The 21,015-nt window shown below is 42.5% G+C and overlaps 1 protein-coding gene across 2 annotated transcripts in view; it reads left to right on the forward strand.

The window, feature by feature from the left end:
- Positions 1–21,015, forward strand: part of LOC122816783 — a 796,947-nt gene that overhangs the window by 750,459 nt on the left and 25,473 nt on the right. For both annotated transcript variants that reach the window (XM_044089804.1, XM_044089805.1), the window contains one exon: positions 3,836–3,891. In XM_044089804.1, the coding sequence (XP_043945739.1) occupies positions 3,836–3,891 (56 nt within the window). The remainder of the gene's footprint in view (positions 1–3,835; positions 3,892–21,015) is intronic.

Raw genomic sequence — 21,015 nt, forward strand, 5'->3', positions numbered from 1 at the left:
AGGCACATTCATTGACAGTGAACTATCCTTTGATCACCACATGACCACTGTTGTTTGGATATCCTTTTATATAGCCAGAGTAATCATCAGGGGTATATCCAAGGAAGTCATCATATCCTATTACACCTCTCTTATCAGGTCAGTTATAGAGCATGGTGGCCCTTTTGGTTTGAATTTATCTGTGCATATGACCCAGCTTGAGAGACCACAGCATTTCCTTACTAAGGCATTCAAGGCCGTGTCCACCTTAGGCTACCCTGACTGCCTTAAAGTGCTCTCACTCTTTTCCATGTCCTGTTGACTTCTCAGAGGGGATCCTCTACCTAGCCTACACAGCCATAAAAGATCCAATCCTATGCAACTTCTTTCTTGTCTCTAAAACTAATAACACCATAGATTCCCATTCTAGTGATCTGACCTACCACCACAATATAAGTAGACCTACTACTGTGATAGATATTTATTGCAGAGAATACCTTTTTAGACTTCTCTTCCTGGATATAAAGCATAATAGTTCCCTGATCCCTTTTAAGCACAGACTGGATGACTGGATGGGCAATTTAAGCACACCCCCTGGTCTGACCTTTAGGTCCTTATGGAAAGGGGATGTAACTTGGTCCAAAGTAAATTATTCTTTTCAGAGTCTGGTGCCATGGTAAATTCAGTGTGGGATCATGTGACTAGGCTACACATGGTCCACTAGATCAACCGCCTGGTGTTAACCTATAGACCTATAAACATTTTCCATATATGCACATAACTCCTGCTTGCACCTCTTACTTTGCCAATGAATTTGTACTTAGTGCTTAGACTTTATTTGCTATGACTTGCTTTTTCTTAATCATGCATTTCTTTCTGTGCTTATTTTATAGTTTATATAATATGTGTACTTCTGCTCACTGAGCCCAGAGCGTGACTGAAAAAGGTCAGTGGAGCAGCCCACCTACCTGTTAAATAAAATAAATAAACAAAAAAGCAAACAAAACAAATAAATAGTGTAAGGAGCAATATGATGAAACTAAAAAGAATATTATAGAAAGAGATAATATGTATTCGAGTTAATAATAGGCAGCTTTGCCAGACTAGTAAGCCATGTAAGACAGTCATACCATCATTAGTGGTTGTGTAAGATGTCTGCATAAAGATATGCGGGATTAGGGATAAGGGATTTCTCTGATGTATAACATAGAAACATATTTCATAAGCAGGAACCACACTACTGCATACTGTTGTTCACTTCAGAAAGAATGCAAGCAACAATAATAAAAATAAATGTTTTTATTAACTTGTACAAGTAAAGAACAAGGAGAATACTATGTGATTCCCTGACACACAGTTCTAAGACTGAAAACCTTTCACTAAAGACCCAAAGACAAGAGGCAAAATAATATTTTTCTAATATGCAAAGAAAATTTGATCCATTCTGCTAATAAACAGTATCCAAGCACACCATCAGCATGTTGATGTTAATGAACTGCAGCTGGAAAGAATTTGTTGATCAAAGCTCATTGGAGAGGGGACACATACAACTTATTTCCATGTTAACAAAGGGGCAAGTAAGGGAGTACAGCAGATTCTACATAAATTGCAGATGAGTAGATGTGACATTTTCTAACTCAGAACAGCTTTTTTGTGTGATGGCAGTACAGCACTGTTTTCATTGTTTACAATAAGCAGCAAACTTGTCAATCCTGTTTTGGGAAGCTACTCTGTTGGACACAGAGCTTGCTGCAGTATTCTTATACATAAGAAAGCCAAAGAGAAATTTTGAAAAGGCACTGACACTAGCAAGACAGTTTCTCGCTTCAGGAATGAAAAGCTATTTGGTCTATGTAAGCTGCAAAACTGCTGACTGGCAGCGTCTTTATTACAACATTGAAGCCTTAGTTAATCGAATAACTAAAGCTCAATCTTGTAATATCGACAGCTAAAATTGTCGAACGGCCAATTCAACCAAGGAAAACACTTCCCTTGGCCGAATCAAAAAAAAAAATTTACATCCAAAATCAAGTGGGTGGCCTCCCCACACCCCACCCCTACCTAAATATACCAACTCCGAGATTGCTACAAATTGGAGAAACGGGGATACTCCACAGAATGGCCAAAGGATGTGTTTCCCTTGGTTAAATTGGCCATTCAACAATTTACCATTTCGATATTACAAGTTCATGCTTTACTTTTTCGATTAAGTAAAGCTTTGATCTTGTAATATAGAGCTGACTGACACAATTAAATATACTGGTAATGCTTTTGGTGAATTCAGTGCTAAAGGACAAAGTGCATAAGCCATTTCTGAAGATGACCCAAACTATTGCATAATGCTTACTGAGTTTGGTGAATAGTATCATCATGAAGGGGAGGACAGAATCATATGCATTCAGTACCAGAAAAGAATTGCTACAATATTTGCACATTTTATTTCTGAATACAGAGGACAGTAATCCAAAACAGAGCCTGGCTGTACTCAGTGGTTCATAGACTGGGTTATAAGCTTAAAACTGTTTACCTTCAGGAAACTTGATTGCAATTTTCCTGTGGGAATTCCTCAGTGTCCATGTATGTGTCACATCTGTCTTTGAAATTAGTTAATGAATTTTTCCTTTAATGTTTGAATTAAAATTTTATCGTGTCCTTTTTTTTTTTTTTTTTTTTTGCCCTTCCCTTGCTGCTTCATCCTTTCTGATTATGTCAGCACCCTCAAATAAATTGCCAGGTCCTGCTTCCCCTGGACTTTTTCTCTGAGTGAAATGGGGATGGCATAGATCTTAAGAGTGCCGTGGGGGGCAATGCTGGAAACTGCTTCTGCTGCTGAGGGAGGTTATGTTATGAACCACTCTTGTTTCCCTACTGCTCCCCTATGTGGACTATGCCTCCCCTCAAAGAGTATATTCAGTGAGTTTCCTCCCCATGGGATAGGCACATCCATCCCTCCCTCTCAGTATGTCAGATGCTTGAGCTGCTAATCAAACTTGGGTTGCCTAGAACGTGATTAAGGCTTTATCTCTCTATGACATGGTGTTGGGAGGACAGACCCCCTTCTTGACAAAGTATACTACTTAGCCACAACTGCAGTAAGGAATTATGTGCCTCTTTCTGATAAGTTATAAACTAACCAATATTTTTATAGGATTTACATAAGTGGTAGTTTTTGGTTCATTCCCCATCAGATTCAGACACACATGGACAAACACAGAAACACAAACACAGATACACATGCGCACATATACACACACACACACACACACACACACACACACACACACACACACACACACAAGTCATAGGTCCATCAATTCCACCAGACCTGTAGCATCTTAGGTTACTGGTGTAGAGAGGTAAGATCTGATGATCATGTCTTCCATCCAGCAAAACTTAACATATTTTTGTACGATCCTAATGCCACTACAGGCCAAAAGTTGATATAGGTTCCATTATACTAGATTCAGTGTGAGTGCATACTTCATGACAGGCTGGTGCTCCCAGAGACCCAAGCTTCAAAAGCTTCAACTTCACAAATATCCTCTGCCAGGATGGGCAAGCCAGAACTGAGGATTCACTCTCCTTACTCCTTGTCCTGTTTCTCCAAAGACAAGGCTGCTGATCAAACCCATTCATTTGTGACACATTCAGAGTCAAATTTTCTCACCATTGATGTACAAAGATAAACATATTCCTACCAAATGTTAACCATAGGCATATACAATATAATTAACTGTGCTAGATGAAGTTTAATATGTTTTTATAGCTTTATTGATTTTAAGTGCTATTTACTGTATTTAATGTAATACATTTCTTCTGAATGAATGACTAATGCAGATTTCTGTCATGTCATTAGCTTTATCCTGTTAGTGCTACGTATGATCCCGGATACAAGAAGGATGATGTTATACTGTAAGTACTTGGTGTTTGTTTTTGCCCTACTCCTCATATGCAGACAACAGATGTCAATAATCAAAACCAGTGTGGCAAATGATCCCACTTTGAATCAAAAACAAAATGGCAGTTCACATGTAGCCTTTACTATTGGAGATAAGAAGTATTACAAGCTGCTTTAAACATGTCATTTTGAGGTCTATACTTAAATTTCATGCTAGAAGCCTGACATAAGTATTAACACTGTTCTGCAGTTTTTGACCCATGTAGACCTAAAATGTGACAGATCAAATACTACCTGCAATAGCTGGTATGAAGACATTTGGGAATAAGCTACAACTGAAAATTCATTTAAGAGAACTCTATCTATGACTTTCTTTAGCCCTCCTATACTAGTCTTTTTGATGTTATAGTTTTCAACTGCACCATAACTCACCATGGTGTCATCAAAAAAGTTTATCTGTTTCCCAACATGTTTTTCATGCCTATAATGAATGCCTTTTTAGATGCTTTCAGTTCACACCTATAGCTCATTATAGTGTCCAGACATTTTTGGGTCTAGCTTCTTTAACTAAGTGACACCAGGTCCCTATTAGATAATCAGAAATTCAGTTCAGTGAACAGCATTTTCGGTGCACTTATAGCGAACATGCCATTTATCAGACTGTTCATACTTAGATTGTGGTACAGTGAAGATTGGAAAATTTGCCCTTTCCTCATAGTAATGCGATCTTGGAGTTGGTATATATAAGTAGTGGTGGGTGTGCGGGGCACAGTCCCCCATAAGAGCGGAATTTGATGAATGGCATTTCTGATGAAATTACATTTGTTGAAGTGAGATTTAATATATGCCAGTGACACCAGCTAATATCAGGCAATATTTGAAAATACAAGAAGTTATTAAAATGTCACTAAGGCAGTTAGTCTAAGATGTCATGTAGTAGAGATATTAATCACTATTTGGCACTTATGATTCATATTTTCGTATTTATGTTCACATTTTCAAATCTGAGAGCCCTACATGTAATTGAAGGGTATGATGTGATATCCCATGGTAGGAGACAAGAAAATTCATTGTTAACGTCCATTTTGTATCTTTCTGTACCAGAGATGTTGCTAGTTGTTTGTTGGTATTTATGAAAATAAACAATGTTTCCTTATGTATGTAATACTTCAAAAAACAAGTGATGTACAAACTATTGCATGACATCAAGTGAAACTTTAGATGTTGTATAAAAAAACTGTCTTTGATACACTGTAAGATTTAAACGGTGAGAGACATTCAGTGGTTTATATATATATATATATATATATATATATATATATATATATATATATATATATACATATTACAAACTAATTAAGCATATATATTATAGCATATATAAAAAGAATATGAATGTATGGACTGTTGTCATTGTAAAGAATACTTAGGTTCATAGGTTCGTACTAGGCTATCTGCCCTAGGGCATTTATAAGCCTAGCCAGAGTGTGTGTGGCTTTCGCCACCCCTTGGGATGAGAATACTACGCCCATTTAGGGTTTAGTTTACTGTGCCTCTGTCTAGTAGTGACACAGAGATGACCCCCAGGGTAAACCTACGATCTCCCATCCACTCGTCAAGATTTCTCTTGAAGAGAGTTAGTGAGGGGCTCTGCCTAACATTGGACTGGGATTCTGTTCCAGAGTGTAGGGAGCCTCTGGTTTATGAATCTGTCCCTCCAGCATGTCCTAGTTATTTCTGTGTTGAGGTTCAAATCTCTTGCTCTCGTGGCTCTGATGGATTTGGCTTTTCTGAGGTGGAGCATGTCCATTAATTCCAGATTGGACATGGCCTTGTATGTCAGGCATAGATCACCTCTGAGTAGGCGGTATGCGACTGAATAGAGCTGGAGTTTCTTCAGCCGGGCAGCATATGACATATGTTTGAGACCCTTTATCCTCTTGGTGAGGAACTTTTGGGGTCTTTCCAACTGCTGCAGGTGTCGGGTAAGATACATCCCAAATGGGGCATTGTACTCAATCATGAGCCTGATAAGAGAAGAGTACAGGGGCACAATGACCTCTCTTGATCTAGATGTGAATCCCTTCATGATAAGGTGGGCAATATAGAAGGTCTTCCTAACCACCTTGGCAATGCGAGTGTCAAATGAGAGGTTACTGTCAACTTGGGTCCCTAGGTCCCTGATTACCTCTTCCGTACTTAGTGATAACATTGAAATTTGTACAGATGTTCATCGTGTTACCCTGCTGCAGTCATCACACTTGGGTTATCCTGTCGTCAGGCGGTCCCGCAGTCGGCTGGAATTCCAAAGTCTTGGTCCAGCGTCAGTTGCTCTCTCTTCTTCCCTGACGTCAGTGCGCCAGGGGTATATATAATGCAACCGACGCCATTTTCTTCAGTCTTTCTTGCCGAGCGGTGCCCGAAGCAGAAGCAGTTCGCAAGTGCCAGTCGGCCGACTACTGAGATTTTCAAATTCGAATTTCAGACCGAAGTCTTCTATAAAGCTAAGTACCCCGTTGAGGAAACTTTTCTTGCCTCAGACCGATGTCAGAAAAAAGTTAATAATTGTATTTCTTGTGGAAAGCAAATACCTCATAAGGATTTTCATTCTTATTGCATACCTTGCCTAGGCCCTGACCACGACGTCACTAGTTGTCGTTTTTGTGCTAGGTTTAATAAGCGTAGTATTAAAAGACGCTTTGATTTCACACGACACTACTTCGGTAGGAAATTTAACTACACCATGCCATTGGAGAAACCGACTACTGGTGTGCACAAAAAATGCAAGGATAAGGACAGACAGCCCAGGCCTAAGCCAGATTCCGAGGCCTCGACTGGCCCGGTCCCCGGTTCTCTGGTCCTCAGTGAGGCTCCGACGCAGCCCCTGACTACTGCAGATCTGGAAACCGAGACCACTTCAGAATTTTTGACGGAATGTACCAGGCCGACGCAGCTATTTAGTTCAGGCCCTACCAACGACATTGCTGAAAAAGATGTCGGTGCTGCAGAAACGCCATCAGTTTCTGAAGGTGTTTTCAGACTGATGACGCTCACCATTAAATCGTTTTCTAAGACGAAGACTCTTATTAAATCTAAAAAGACTGCACTTCAGTCCCCTGTTCAAGGCCCTATGCCTAAGAAACAGATGCTCAAAGTGGCTGAAGATTTGATCTCTTTAATCAGGGGTTCCCAACCTCCTCCTGACAAAAGGCCTAGACAAGAGGAGGATTATGCATCCTCTGAACAAGTGTCCATTTCTTCAGACTCCTCTGAGGATCAAGATTACTCCTTCTCCCCTTATGAAGATTCTGATGCTGAGGATTCCATTCCCTTAGCTTCTCCTCCTGAAGACTACTCCTTTGGGGAAACTTTACACACTATGAGGGAACATTTTCACTGGGAAGGTCACAGGACTACTCTGACTCAAAGAAAAGGCTCAGAGAGTTTCTTTTACTCCCCCAACACAGACCACTTGCCATCCCACCAGTTTTAGACATTGTGGATGATGTTTACTTAGAATCCAGTTTTAACCCCTGATTCTCTTCCTCCTGTTCTGGCTAAGCCTGACAGATATTATAGAGTGCCTGATTCCCACAAATTTCTTTACAAAAGCCCTGCTGCTGACCCAGAGACAGTCTCCCAGGGTCCCAAGGGGGCTAAGGCTTCTATGGCTAAAAATTCTGTACCTTCTGAGAGGGATACCAGAGCACTAGACAGGTGGGGGAAAAAGGTTTACACCTCAGCCACTCTAGCTATGAGGGCACTAAATTGCCAATTTCACATGCTTAAGTATCAGCAATTTCTAATCTCTCAGTTAAAGCAAAAAATGACCACTCTCCCTCAACAATCTGAATTGAAAGAAATGCAGGATCTGTTGCATGCCACTGAACAGGTGGGCAAACATACCTTACAATGTGGGTTTGATTCTTTGGAGGCCTCCTCCAGGGCAGCTGTCACTGGGTCTGTTATACGTAGGCATGCTTGGTTAAAGGAACAAACTCTACCTGATCATGTTAAAGCAAAACTTCTAGATGCTCCCTTACAGCAGGATGTTCTTTTTGGAGTTAAAGTAGAAGAAGTCTTAAAGAAAATGGAGGATAAGGCAAAATCTATGCAGGCAGTCAAAGATGTCCTACAGGTACAGCCCCCTCGCTTCAGCAGAAACTGGCCAACAAAAAATTGGTCCTTTCCAGCTACAGAAAGACCACAGAGGGGTAAATACAGACGCCCAAGGGGCAGAGGAAAACCACAGGCCCAGTACAAACCTCGCCAATGGGGCACTACAACACAGAAGGGAGGAGAAGACAGGTCCCAATCTACCAGAAGGCAAACTCAATGACTTGCACCTCATCTGGCCAAGCAACACTCTCTTGGCAGCCCCCTTGGGAGGAAAACTCGCACTTTTTTCAGACAACTGGCACATTGTCAGAAAGGACAAATGGGTCCTAGACATAATTTTAGGAGGATACAGATTCCATTTTCACACCTTGCCAATGAAAAGCGGAATGCCAAACCTGCCACAAAATCAATGAGCAGAGGCACAAAAACAAATTACAGCTCTTATGGACATGAGAGCCATTCAACTGGTACCTACTCGAGAGCAAGGTCAAGGATTTTACTCAAGACTTTTTCTAGTGCCCAGAAAGGACAATGCCTGGAGACCAATTCTGGACCTTTCAATTCTAAACACCTACTTGCAAGTACCCAAATTCAAGATGCTAACACTACAGCAGCTTCTTCCCATGTTGGGCAAGGAAGCATGGCAAGGAAGCATGGCTAGTAACGTTGGACCTCAAGGAGGCATACCTGCATGTCCCTATCAGACAAAGTTTCAGAAGACACCTCCGTTTCATTGCAGGTTCAACCCATTACCAATTCTCTGCACTGCCCTTTGGCTTATCTACTACGCCCAGAGTCTTCACAAAATGCCTGGCACCAGTAATGCATACTGCAGACAAAGAGGAATTCAAATATACCCATACCTGGACGACTGCCTCATCCAAGCAGAAAGCAAGGACATTCTATTACATCATCTGGCTTTTGTGAAACATCTACTAAATTGCCTGGGGTACACAGTAAATGAAAAGAAGTCAAAACTTGTACCCTCACAAAATATGACATTCCTGGGTGCCAGCTTGAATACAACAGCCCAGAAGGCTTATCTGATGACAGACAAACAACTACAACTGACTCAATATTTCAAAACAATGGCAACAAAGGCCCAATTAACTGCAAGAAAAATTCTGCAGGCCTTGGGCTTCATGGCATCTTGCATACTACTAATACCATTTGCAAAGCTGCATATGAGGAAATTACAGTGGTACCTAAAAAGCGTATGGTCTCAACACAGCCACAGCTTGGACACAATGATATCTCTCATTCCCTGCCTACAACAGGAGTTTCTATGGTTGTCACAGGCATGTCACCTCAACAAGGGTCAGCCTTTCACCTTGCCCCCAGCCAGGCAAACTATCACAACAGATGCATCAGATTACGCCTGGGGGACTTACATGGCAGGACAGTGCATTCAAGGCGTATGGACTGCAGATCAAAGGAATCTGCACATCAATCAAAAAGAGATGCTAGCTGTTCAGAAAGCTCTGACAGCCTTCAAGGATCTATTACATCCAGGACAACTGACAATAAAGACGGACAACACCACAGTAATGTGGTACATAAACAAAGAAGGGGGTACTCACTCCTACCCTCTGTGCAGGCAAGCAATGACCTTATGGAACACAGCTCTGGCTTACCAAGTTCAGTTACAAGCTCAATTCCTGCCAGGACAGAAGAATACATTGGCAGACGACCTCAGCAGAAACATCATGGATCCCCACGAGTGGAAACTAGATCCACAGGTATTTGCAATGATAACTCAAAAATGGGGCCTTCCAGACATAGACCTGTTTGCCAGCCCTCAGAACTATCAACTAACAAAATTTTGTACAGGGGCACTTCACCATCATGTGTGGAAAGTGGACGCACTCTCTTTCAGTTGGAAAAACCTGACAGTATATGCCTTCCCTCCATTGCCTCTCCTCACAAAGGTACTTCTGAAAGTCAAAAAGGAGAGACCTTAACTGATTCTCATAGACCCAGACTGGCCACGCCAGCACTGGTACCCGCTATTGAGGAATATGGCCCACGGCCCACCATGGACATTACCACAAATTTCCCATTTACTCACACAACAAAACAATCAGATTCTTCACAGCCAGCTCAAAACCTTAAATCTGGCTGCATGGCAAATCAACTAAGCATCCAGCCAGCTCCTCTTTCCCAAGCAGTCATGGATGTTATTCTGGAAGCTAGGAGGCCAAGCACCAGGAAGGCTTATTCGGACAAATGGAAAAGGTATTGTGCCTGGAACCAATCTAAAGGCCAAGACACAATTCAGCCTCACATGCCTCACATTCTACAGTATTTAACTGAGATGTTGCACAAAGGACTTTCTTTCTCCTCCATTAAAATCCATGCTTCAGCTATTTCGGCCCACTACAACACGGATCCACCCTTATTTTCGCATCCACTTCTAAGGCAGTTCCTCAGAGGGGCAAAAAACATTAGACCACCCAGGAGAGCACCTACACCAACATGGGACCTCAAATTTGTTCTGGAAAAACTAACGCTACCTCCCTTTGAACCAGCTTTCTCTGTAGATCTTCAGTTCCTATCATGGAAGACTGCCCTGCTGCTAGCAATAACTTCAGCTAGAAGAGTCTCAGAGCTACAGGCACTAATGGCAGTGGAACCTTTCCTCATTTTTCATCAAGACAGGGTTTCTCTATGAACTAATCCTTCCTTTATGCCTAAGGTGGTTTTCATTGTGGCTTTAAATCAAACCATCCACTTACCCACCTTCTTCCCAAATCCACAGAACAAAGGTGAGAGACTACTGCATTCCTTGGACATTCACAGGCAACTTCGTTACTACTTGGACAAAACTAAGGCTTTCAGAAAATCTGACCAGCTCTTTGTATCCTATTCTACAGCTTCTCAAGAGAAGGCTATATCAAAGCAAACCATTTCCAAATGGATAGGTCATTGCATATGTTTTTGCTACACCCATCATGGAAAACCAGTTCCTGCTACCATTAGGCCCCACTCTACCAGGGCAACAGCTACTTCTACAGCCTTTCTCAGGGGGGTTCCAACCAAGGAAATTTTGGAAGCTGCAACTTGGAGTTCAGTACACACCTTTACCAAACACTATCACTTAGCACTTTACTCTAAGACCAGGGCGGGCTTCGCCACTGCAGTTCTGCAGGGCCTTCTAGCCTCCTCTAACTCTCTATGATACCTCCACCCATCCTTAACTTTGGGATTCAACCCAAGTGTGATGACTGCAGCAGGGTAACACGATGAACATAGTACAGTTTTGTACCTACCATAAATGTAGATGTTCGAGTGTACACCCTGCTGCAGTCCAGGTTTCCCTCCCTCCATCCCCTCTGACCTACTGGCTAAATCTCTTCAATACCTTCCTGATGTATTTGCTTATAGCTGAAGGGATTTTGTGTCTGTGCAAGTTTACTCAGTTTGGTACTAATTACTGACCACCTTTTTGGGGGCACCTGACATCTGGGGCAAGAAAAACTGAAGAAAATGGCGTTGGTTGCATTATATATACCCCTGGCGCACTGACGTCAGGGAAGAAGCGACAACAACCGACGCCGGACCAAGACTTTGGAATTCCAGCTGACTGCGGGACCGCCTGACGACAGGATAACCCAAGTGTGATGACTGCAGCAGGGTGTACACTCGAACATCTACATTTATGGTAGGTACAAAACTGTACTTTTTAGTAACTTGTATTGTTCACAAACTATTTGCATTTGTTTATCTAATGTGTTTTAAGTTTATTTTTCATAAAATGTTCTGGAATGCAAGTTTTGTGTAGGCTATCAGAGATGTGACATTCCACACCACATAGGTGTTAATGTGTTGTGTTATTTCCTGTCAGACTTCAAAAAGAAGTTATGAGGCCCAATGTAAGATCAGAGTGTGTGTGTGTGTGTGTGTGTGTGTGTGTGTGTGTGTGTGTGTGTGTGTGTGTGTGTGTGTGTGTGTGTGCATTCATACACATACATAGTTTCATAACTAATCGTCTGTACCTTTGAATACATGTGCATTTCTGTATATGTATTTACTGCTGCCTTTAACATGTCACACACACACACACACACACATATATATATATATATATATATATACATATAACGAATAATGCACTTATTCAGAAGTCTTTGAATAATCATTGTATAACTTCAAAAATCAAAAATATAAGACATGGTGATATGATGAAAGTCGCACTTAAAAGCATTTACATTGCTACAGACTTATGATTTTATATTTTATTATGTTTTAAAATTTAAATTTGTTGTATAATATAAACATTTACAAATGTAAAACATGACTGTCAGAAAAATACTCCCACCTTGCAGCCTTTATGGTGCTACAGTCTAATGATATTTTATTTTTCTTATTATATTTTGAAATGTACTGTGAGAAGACTTTGAGACAGTTATAGTTCTACCACATGCAAGAAAGTCTGGGAGAGAATTGGATAATTAAAGGCCACAACACTAGAGAAGCTTATAGAAAATGTACAAAATGTGAGAATCTTCTGTTAGAAAATGAGTTACAAGAAATAAATCACTGAGGGTTTATGAAGAAAAGCCTGTCAGATCTTTATTTTGTCTTTTTTGTTCGTTCCTCAACTGATGGATCTCAGATCCAACATCAAATCTGTTCTCGACCACTCTGATAGACTTTATGCTGTGTAGCTTGAGCTCCTCCTCTTACCCATAATCCCTCCCTTCTTCTTAGCTATTTCAGATCTCGTTTGTTGCTTTAGTGATAAGATGTGGTCAACATTAGGTCAAGTGTGGAATAGTGAGATAAGTAAATCCAGTTAGATACCCTTTTCCTTTATTTCCCCCTTCCTTACTCTCCTCTGCTAAAAAAGTTTTTAAATAGATTTAGATAACTTTATTGGCTGTAAATTAGTATTTTTTTTTTCTCTTGGGCCTTCTGCCCTTATGGGAACTCATTACCTCCGTGGTATTTCTCCTATACCATAATTCGTATTGTTCTGTTTTCTACCCTAGGATATAGTTGTTACCATTGCTGGTATTTTGCCTGCTTAGTCTTTTCTTTTTTATAGGTATTTAACTTGTGAGAGGTCTGCTAAACCTACAGGATTAAAAAAGTTCACTGCTTGCAGGCACAAAATCCCCAGTTTTGACAGCCGTTCGGAATGTGTCTATTGCTTTATTCCAGCTCACCATAATATGGATTGTTAGATTTGTGCTAGTTTCAATAACAGAGCCCTGGTTGAGAGAAAGAACAAACTAATTTTAAAAGGACTTTTACCTTTTTCTACTTCTGGACCCCCATCCTCCTCTGAGAAATCTTCAGGGGAGGCTCAAGACAAACCTAAGGATTCAAACGGCTCCTCTGACTGCTCAGTTCCTGTGACTTTTTCAGACTTCATTCCACCAGAGAAGGTGTCTAAAGTCTCAGATTCATGCACTATGGCTCCAACCCCAACAAAATCAAAGACTTTGGATCCATCCTTCTATTTGGATCTGACCTGACCTAAGCCAAAGTCACCTGAAGTTCTTGCTAGGTTCTCTCGAGAACCAGTAACATCAAGGCTATACTCTTCCTTTCTGCAGGACATGCCTTGAAGCATTTCCCATCCATGATCCACTTTATCCTCCCTAAACTCATCTAGGAGCTGATCAGAAGAAGCAGATGTGAATAGGATAATGAGAAAGTTTCTCAGAACCAAGAAACAGTTGGGTGTTATTATGGCTCCATCTCTCATTGGAAATGTGAGCCTTTCTAATAAATAGTCCAACCTCTGACTCTACTGATATGTCCAGTGGTTTTGGAGATTTCAGAACCAAGTCATCCAAATATCTCTGTGTTGAATCAGAAGACTTGGCTGTCTTTGACTCCAACACCTTCTGTGACCCAGATCGGTCTGACCATGTTGGATCTGGAGTGATCCTCAGAGCTGTAGCATTGACACCAGATCTGGGGGACTGGGATCATCTCCGATTTTCTCAGAGCCATCCCTCCCCCTTGTAGTCTCAGTGCTAGACAGCTTGGTCCCAAACTTGAGACTTGAACCATGGGTGATCAGATTTCATCCTTCACAGACTTCTTCAAATCCACTGGGGTCTGGGCTCAGCTCCTTCACAGCTTCAGCTTTCAAAGTGGTGGAGAGAGCTTTCTCTGCTTCTTGGGAAAATACATCCTTGCCCCCCTTGGATCTACACCATATTCAACTGTCTTCTATGGAAGGTGGGTCTTTTTGTCCTGTCTCATTGGGGCAGCTGGTCTGGTCAAGCCTTTACACTGATGTTCTTCATGTTTCACTGTTGCAGTCATTACATTTGGGTAATCTGCTGGCAGGTTGCCCTCAGTTGGCCTGAATAACAAAGTCTTGGGTCCTGCATCGGTTGCTGTCTCCTCTTCCATGACGTCAGGTCGTCAGGGGTATAAAACATGCAGCCGATGCCATTTTAATCAGTCTCTCTTGCTGCGCGATGCCTGAAGCAGAAGCAGTTTGCAAGTGCCGGTCGGCCGACTCCTGAAATTTTCGTTTTCGAGTTTCAGAACCGAAGTCTTCAAACTAAAGCTAATTACCATGTTGGGGAAACTTTTTCTTGCTCCTTACCGATGTCAGTAAAAGTTAATAATTGTATTACTTGTGGGAAGCAAATACCTCGTAAGGATTTTCATTTGTACTGTATTCCTTGCCTACGCCCTGACCACAAAGTGCCTTGCTGTCGGTTTTGTGCTAAATTTAACCAATGCACTATTAAGTGTCAGTATATTTTTGCTTCTAAATACTTTGGTTCAAGATTTAACTATCCTGAAATGTCATCGGTTAGCAATCTGACTACCGGAATTCACAAAAATGCAAAGAAAAAGACAGAGACAGACCGTCGAGGTCCAAAACCAACAACAAAGCTTCTCCTGAGCCAGTCGTCAGTTCACCGGTACTCAGTGAGGTGCTTTTGCAGCCCCTGATGCCCGCTACTTTTGAGTCCCAGGCCTCTACCGAGACCCATTTGGAGTCCAGTATGTCATGAGATTCTTTAAGTATTGAACCCTTGGATGTCTCTCCATTGGATGGGTCCAAAGTCGCTGAGCAGGCACCGGCTTCTGAGGGTGTTTCAGGCCTAATGATTTGTATATTAAACCAATGCCATCATCAGAAACAAGACCAAAACCAACTTCTCTGTCTAAAAAACTGGCGCATGAGCCATGTGCTCAGGCCCCTATGCCTAAAAAACAAATGTTCAAAATGGTTGAGGATTTAATTACCTTGATCAGGGGTTCCCAACCCCCTCCTGCTAAGAGGCCAAGGCAAGGCACTGATTATGAATCTTCAGATCAGGTTTCCATTTCTTCTGATGCCTCTTCTGATCAGGAATTTTCTATCCCCCCTTATGAGGACTCTGATGCAGAAGAATCCTTCCCTTCTGCTTCTCCTCCTGAGGATTTTTCTTTTGGAGAGACTTTGCATACCTTAAGGGAACATTTTCATTGGGAGAGTCAGGATTTTTCAGAATCCAAAAAGAGGCTTAGGGATTTTCTTCTTCCACAGCATAGGCCTTTGGCTATACCTCCTGTTTTAGACATTGTTGATGTTTTCTCAGAATCTAGCATGGCTCCTGATTCCCTGCCTCCGGCTCCTAGTAAGCCAGACAGATATTACAGGGTTCCTGACTCCCACAAGTTTCTTTTCAAATATCCTACTGCTGACCCTGAAACTATTTCTCAGGGTCCCAAGGGTGTTAAGGCTTGTACTGCTAAAAATCCTACCCCTTCTGATAGGCACTCCAAAGGCTCCAGGTTTCAGTCACAAAGATCTTACAGGACAAAACAATGGGGTGCTTCCACCTCCAAATCAGAAAGTAGCAAAGCAACACCCTACGGTAAACAGTCTCAATGACTTTCCTCTGTCATTTCCAAGCACTTATCTTTTGGCAACCCCTTTTGAGGGAAAACTAGCACTGCATGCGCAAAACTGGCATCTAATTACCCAGGAAAAGTGGGTCTTAAATATAGTATCCCAGGGGTACAGATTTCATTTCCGCACATTGCCAATTCCAAATGGATGGCCAGATCTGCCTCCAAATCAGTGGTCAGAGGCCCAGAAACAAGTCATGTCCCTCATGGATATGGGGGGTTTTCAACCAGTACCAGAAAAGGAAAAAGGACAAGGTTTTTATTCAAGACTTTTCCTGGTACCCAGAAAAGACAAATCGTGGCATCCAATTCTGGATTTAACCATCCTAAATACTTTCCTGGACATTCCAAAATTCAAGATGCTGACTCTACAACAGCTACTGCCTATGCTAGGCAAGAATGCCTGGTTGGTAACTCTAAAAAAGAGGCTTACCTGCATATCCCAATAAAGGAATCTTGCAGAAGATACCTCCGCTTCAAAGCAGGCTATTGGCAGTACCAGTTCTCTGCACTGCCCTTTGGCTTATCTACTGCACCCAGGGACTTCACAAAGTGCCTGGTACTAGTGATTGCATTTTGCAGACAAAGAAACATTCAAATTTATCCTTATCTGGATGATTGTCTAATTCAGGCAGTGGACAAGGACACTCTTCTACAACATCTGGCATTTGTAAAAAGGCATCTAACATGCCTAGGGTACACCACAAATGAAAAGAAATCACAACTGGTACCCGCTCAAATAATTACATTCCTGGGTGCAAGCTTGAATGCAACTGCCCAGATGGATTACCTCGCACCAGACAAATAAATTCAATTGATAACATACTTCTAACAAGTGGCCACAAAAACTCATCTATCTGCCAGACAAATTCTGCAGGCTTTTGGGGTTCATGGCATCCTGCATTCTACTAATTCCATATGCAAGACTGCATATGAGGAAACTTCAGTGGTACCTAAAACGCTTATGGAGTCAACATTGTCACAGCCTGGAAACAATGATTTCTCTCATTCCTTGCCTGCAACAGGAGTTCCTTTTCACCAAAACAAGGGAATGTCATTCATTCTACCCCCTGCCACCCAAACCCTGACTACAGATGCATCAGACTATGCTTGGGGGCCTATCTGGCAGGGAGATGCACTCAGGGCAAATGGAGCCCAAATCAAATGCACCTACATATCAACCAGAAAGAAATGTTAGCTGTACAGAATGCTCTGACAGCATTCAAGGACTTCCTTCATCCTGGGCAACTACTGCTAAAGACAGACAACACCACAGTTATGTGGTACATAAACAAGCAGGGGGGTACCCACTCCTATCCCCTTTGAAGACTAGCCATGGCCTTGTGGAACACAACCTTGACTTACCAAATACATCTACAAGCTCCATTCCTGCCAGGAAAGCAAAATACTCTGGCAGACGACCTAAGCAGAAATCTTATGGACCCACATGAATGGAAACTGGATCCACAAATCTTCAGCATGTTGACACAAAAATTGGGGAGCCCAGACATCAATCTTTTTGCCTCTCCACAAATCTACCAGTTAGATAAATTCTGCACAAGAATTCATCACAAAAAAGCTTGGAAAGTGGATGCTGTATCCTTCAGCTGGAAAAACCTATCAGTCTATGCCTTTCCCCCTCTGCCTCTGCTCTCCAAGGTTTTACTAAAAGTCAGACAGGAAAAAACAAAAATGATTCTGATTGCTCCAGACTGGCCTCACCAACACTGTTATCCACTTCTAAGGAATATGTCACACCTTCCTCCGTGGTACTTGCCTCAAACACTTCATCTATTGTCTCAGCAGGACTATCAAATTCTGCACACTCAGCTCCAAGCTCTTAATCTTGCAGCATGGCTAATCAACTAATTTCACAAATCACGTCTCTCAGTAAACCTGTGATGGATGTCATTTTGGAGGCTAGAAGGCCTAGTACTAGAAAATCTTATGCTGACAAATGGAAGAGATTCTGTGCCTTGAACCAAACACAAGAAATAAACACAGCAATGCCCAATATTCCTCAGATTTTACAATATTAACTGAGATGCTTCACAAGGGCCTATCTTTTTCTTCTATAAAAATCCATGCCTCTGCCATCTTGGCTCATTACAACACAGAGCCTCCTCTCTTTTCTCATCCCCTGCTAAGGCAGTACCTCAGAGGGGCCAAAAATTTGAGACCTCCCAGGAGAGCACTGACTCCTGCATCGGACCTCAATTTCGTGCTGGAAAAACTCACCCTACCTCCTTTTGAACCAGCTGCTACTGCAGACAAAATTTCTTTCTTGGAAGACAGCCTTTCTTTTAGCAGTCACTTCAGCTAGTAGGATTTCAGAACTACAGGCTCTCATGGCAGTGGAGCCTTTCATTATGTTTTACCTGGACAGGGTGGCCCTCAGGACCAATCCATCCTTTATGCCTAAGGTGGTATCCACTGTGGCTCTTAACCAGACCATTCATCTGCCAACCTTTTTCCCAAATCAGCAGAACAAGGGGGAGCAGATTCTGCATTCATTGGATGTACACAGACAACTAAGATTCTACTTAAACAGGACAAAATCTCTAAGAAAGTCTGAGCATCTTCTGGTTGCATTTGCTGCAGGGGCAAAGGGTAAGGCTATATCAAGCAGACTATTTCAAAATGGATAAGCCATTGTATTAATTTCTGCTACATGCATCATGGTAAACCTGTCCCCAAGGGGATCAGATCCCATTCCACCAGGGCTGCATCTACTTCTGCAGCTTTTCTCAGAGGGGTTCCTACCAGAGACATTTTAGAAGCTGCTACTTGGAGCTCAGTTCATACGTTCACAAAACATTACCATTTACCTCTCTTTTCTAAATCCAGGGCAGGCTTTGCCACTGCTGTCCTTCAGGGCCTTATAGCTGCTCCTAATGCTGTATAATTCCATCCTCCCATCCATAGCTTTGGGATTCTACTCAAATGTAATGAAAGGAACAGTGAAACATGAAGAACATAGTACAGATGTTCATCGTGCATACAGCTGCAGTAATCACAGATGGGTTTTCTGCCGTCAGGCGGTCCCTCGGTCGGCCGAATTCCAAAGTGTTGGTCCGGCGTCGGTTGTTGTCGCTTTCTCTTCTGACGTCAGTGAGGCCAGAGTATATAAGACACAGCCGACGCCATGTTCTTCAGTCTTTTTTGCCGTGCGGTGCCCGAAGCAGAAGCAGTTCGCAAGTGCCGGTCGGCCAGCTCCTGAATTACGAATATTTTGGAAACCGAAGTCTTCATTAAAGCTAAGTACCCCGTTGGGGAAACTTTTCTTGCCTCAGACCGATGTCAGAAAAAGTTAATTGTATTTCTTGTGGGAAGCAAATACCGCATAAGGATTTCCATTCCCTCTGCATACCTTGTTTGGGCCCAGACCACGACGTCTCGGGCTGTCGCTTTTGCGCTACCTTCAATAAACGCACTATTAAGCATCGGGCGGAGTTCGCCCAGCACTATTTTGGTAAAGCTTTTGATTATAAAATGTCGTCGGACACTCCGACTACTGTTTTGTCCAAAAAACGCAAGGAAAAGGACCGATACACGAGGCCCGCGGTCCCCGCCGACACCACGCCAAAACAGGCTACACGTGGTCCGGTTCTCAGCGAGACGCCTTTGCAGTCCCTGACTACCGACGACACTCCTTTGGCGGTGTCCTCTGTACCCGAGACCGCTGGGTCCTCAGCCCTTTCCCAGACTACAACCGAAGCCTCGGCTAATGTTGAGCCTACTAATGTGGACAGGTCCACTTCCACCCATGGTGTATTTAGGCCCTCATCTTCTTTTTCAATTAAGGCCTTTACTAAATCCAAAGCAGCCAGGCATCCCACGAGGCCTGTTGCACAGGGCCCATCTCCAGGTCCCATGCCTAAAAAACAGATGCTTAAAATGGCTGAGGATTTAATTACTCTTATCAGAGGTTCTCAACCCCCTCCAGACAAGAGACCCAGAGTGGAGGAAGATTCTCCCTCTTCTGATCAGGGATCCATTTTATCAGAACATTCTGATGCAGAGGAACACTCTTACTCTCCTTTTGAGGATTCGGATGCAGAACAGTCCATTCCTTCTATATCCCCTCCTGAGGATTTTTCCTTTGGGGAAACCTTGCACACCTTGAGGGAACACTTCCATTGGGAAGGCCAAGACTTTTCAGATTCCAAGAAAAGACTTAGGGAATTTCTTTTGTTACCTCAACACAGACCTCTGGCTATACCCCCTGTTTTGGACATACTGGATGATGTCTATTCGGAGGCTTGTCTTAACCCGGATTCTCTGCCTCCTGCACCAGTCAAACCTGATAGGTATTGCAGAGTACCCAGCTCTCACCAATTTCTCTTCAAAGGCCATAATGCTGACCCTGAAACCATTTCACAAGGCCCCAAGGGATTGAAGGCCTCCACTGCCAAGAATCCACTTCCTGCAGAAAGGAAATCAAGATCTTTAGAAAGGTGGGGTAAAAAGGTATATACCTCGGCCACACTAGCCATGAGGGCTTTAAATTGTCAGTTTCATATGCTTAAATATCAACAGTTCCTGTTATCACAATTAAGGAACAAAATGTCTCAACCTGAACAACCAGATTTAAAGGAGTTACAGGATATGATGCATAGTGCAGAGCAAGTGGGTAAACACACCTTACAATGTGGTTATGATGCCCTAGAGGCCTCAAGTAGAGCGGCTGCTACCGGATCAGTCATTCGCAGACATGCCTGGCTTAGGGAACAAAATTTACCTGATCATGTGAAAGCTAAACTTCTAGATGCCCCTTTACAAAAGGATGTGCTGTTTGGTACTAATGCTGAGGAGATACTACGGAAAATGGAAGAAAAAGCCAAATCTATGCAAACTGTCAAAGCTTTCTTACAGGTCCAACCACCACGTTTTAGCAGAAATTGGCCTTCAAAAAACTGGTCCTTTCCAGCCACTGACAAGCCCCAAAGAGGTAGATACAGACGCACAAGGGGCAGAGGGCAATCACAAGGATCATATAGAGGCCGACAATGGCAAACTCCAGCACCAAGAGGTGGCGAAGACAGTGCACAACAATACAGGAAGCAAACCCAATGACTCCCTCATTTCCATGCCAAGCATGTCTCAGCTGGCAGCACCTTTGGGAGGGAAATTAGCATTATTTGCAA

Source organism: Protopterus annectens, chromosome 12.part0 (genome assembly GCF_019279795.1).
Source record: "Protopterus annectens isolate FY-2018-M chromosome 12.part0, PAN1.0, whole genome shotgun sequence".
In the NCBI taxonomy this organism is placed as follows: Eukaryota; Metazoa; Chordata; order Ceratodontiformes; family Protopteridae; genus Protopterus; species Protopterus annectens.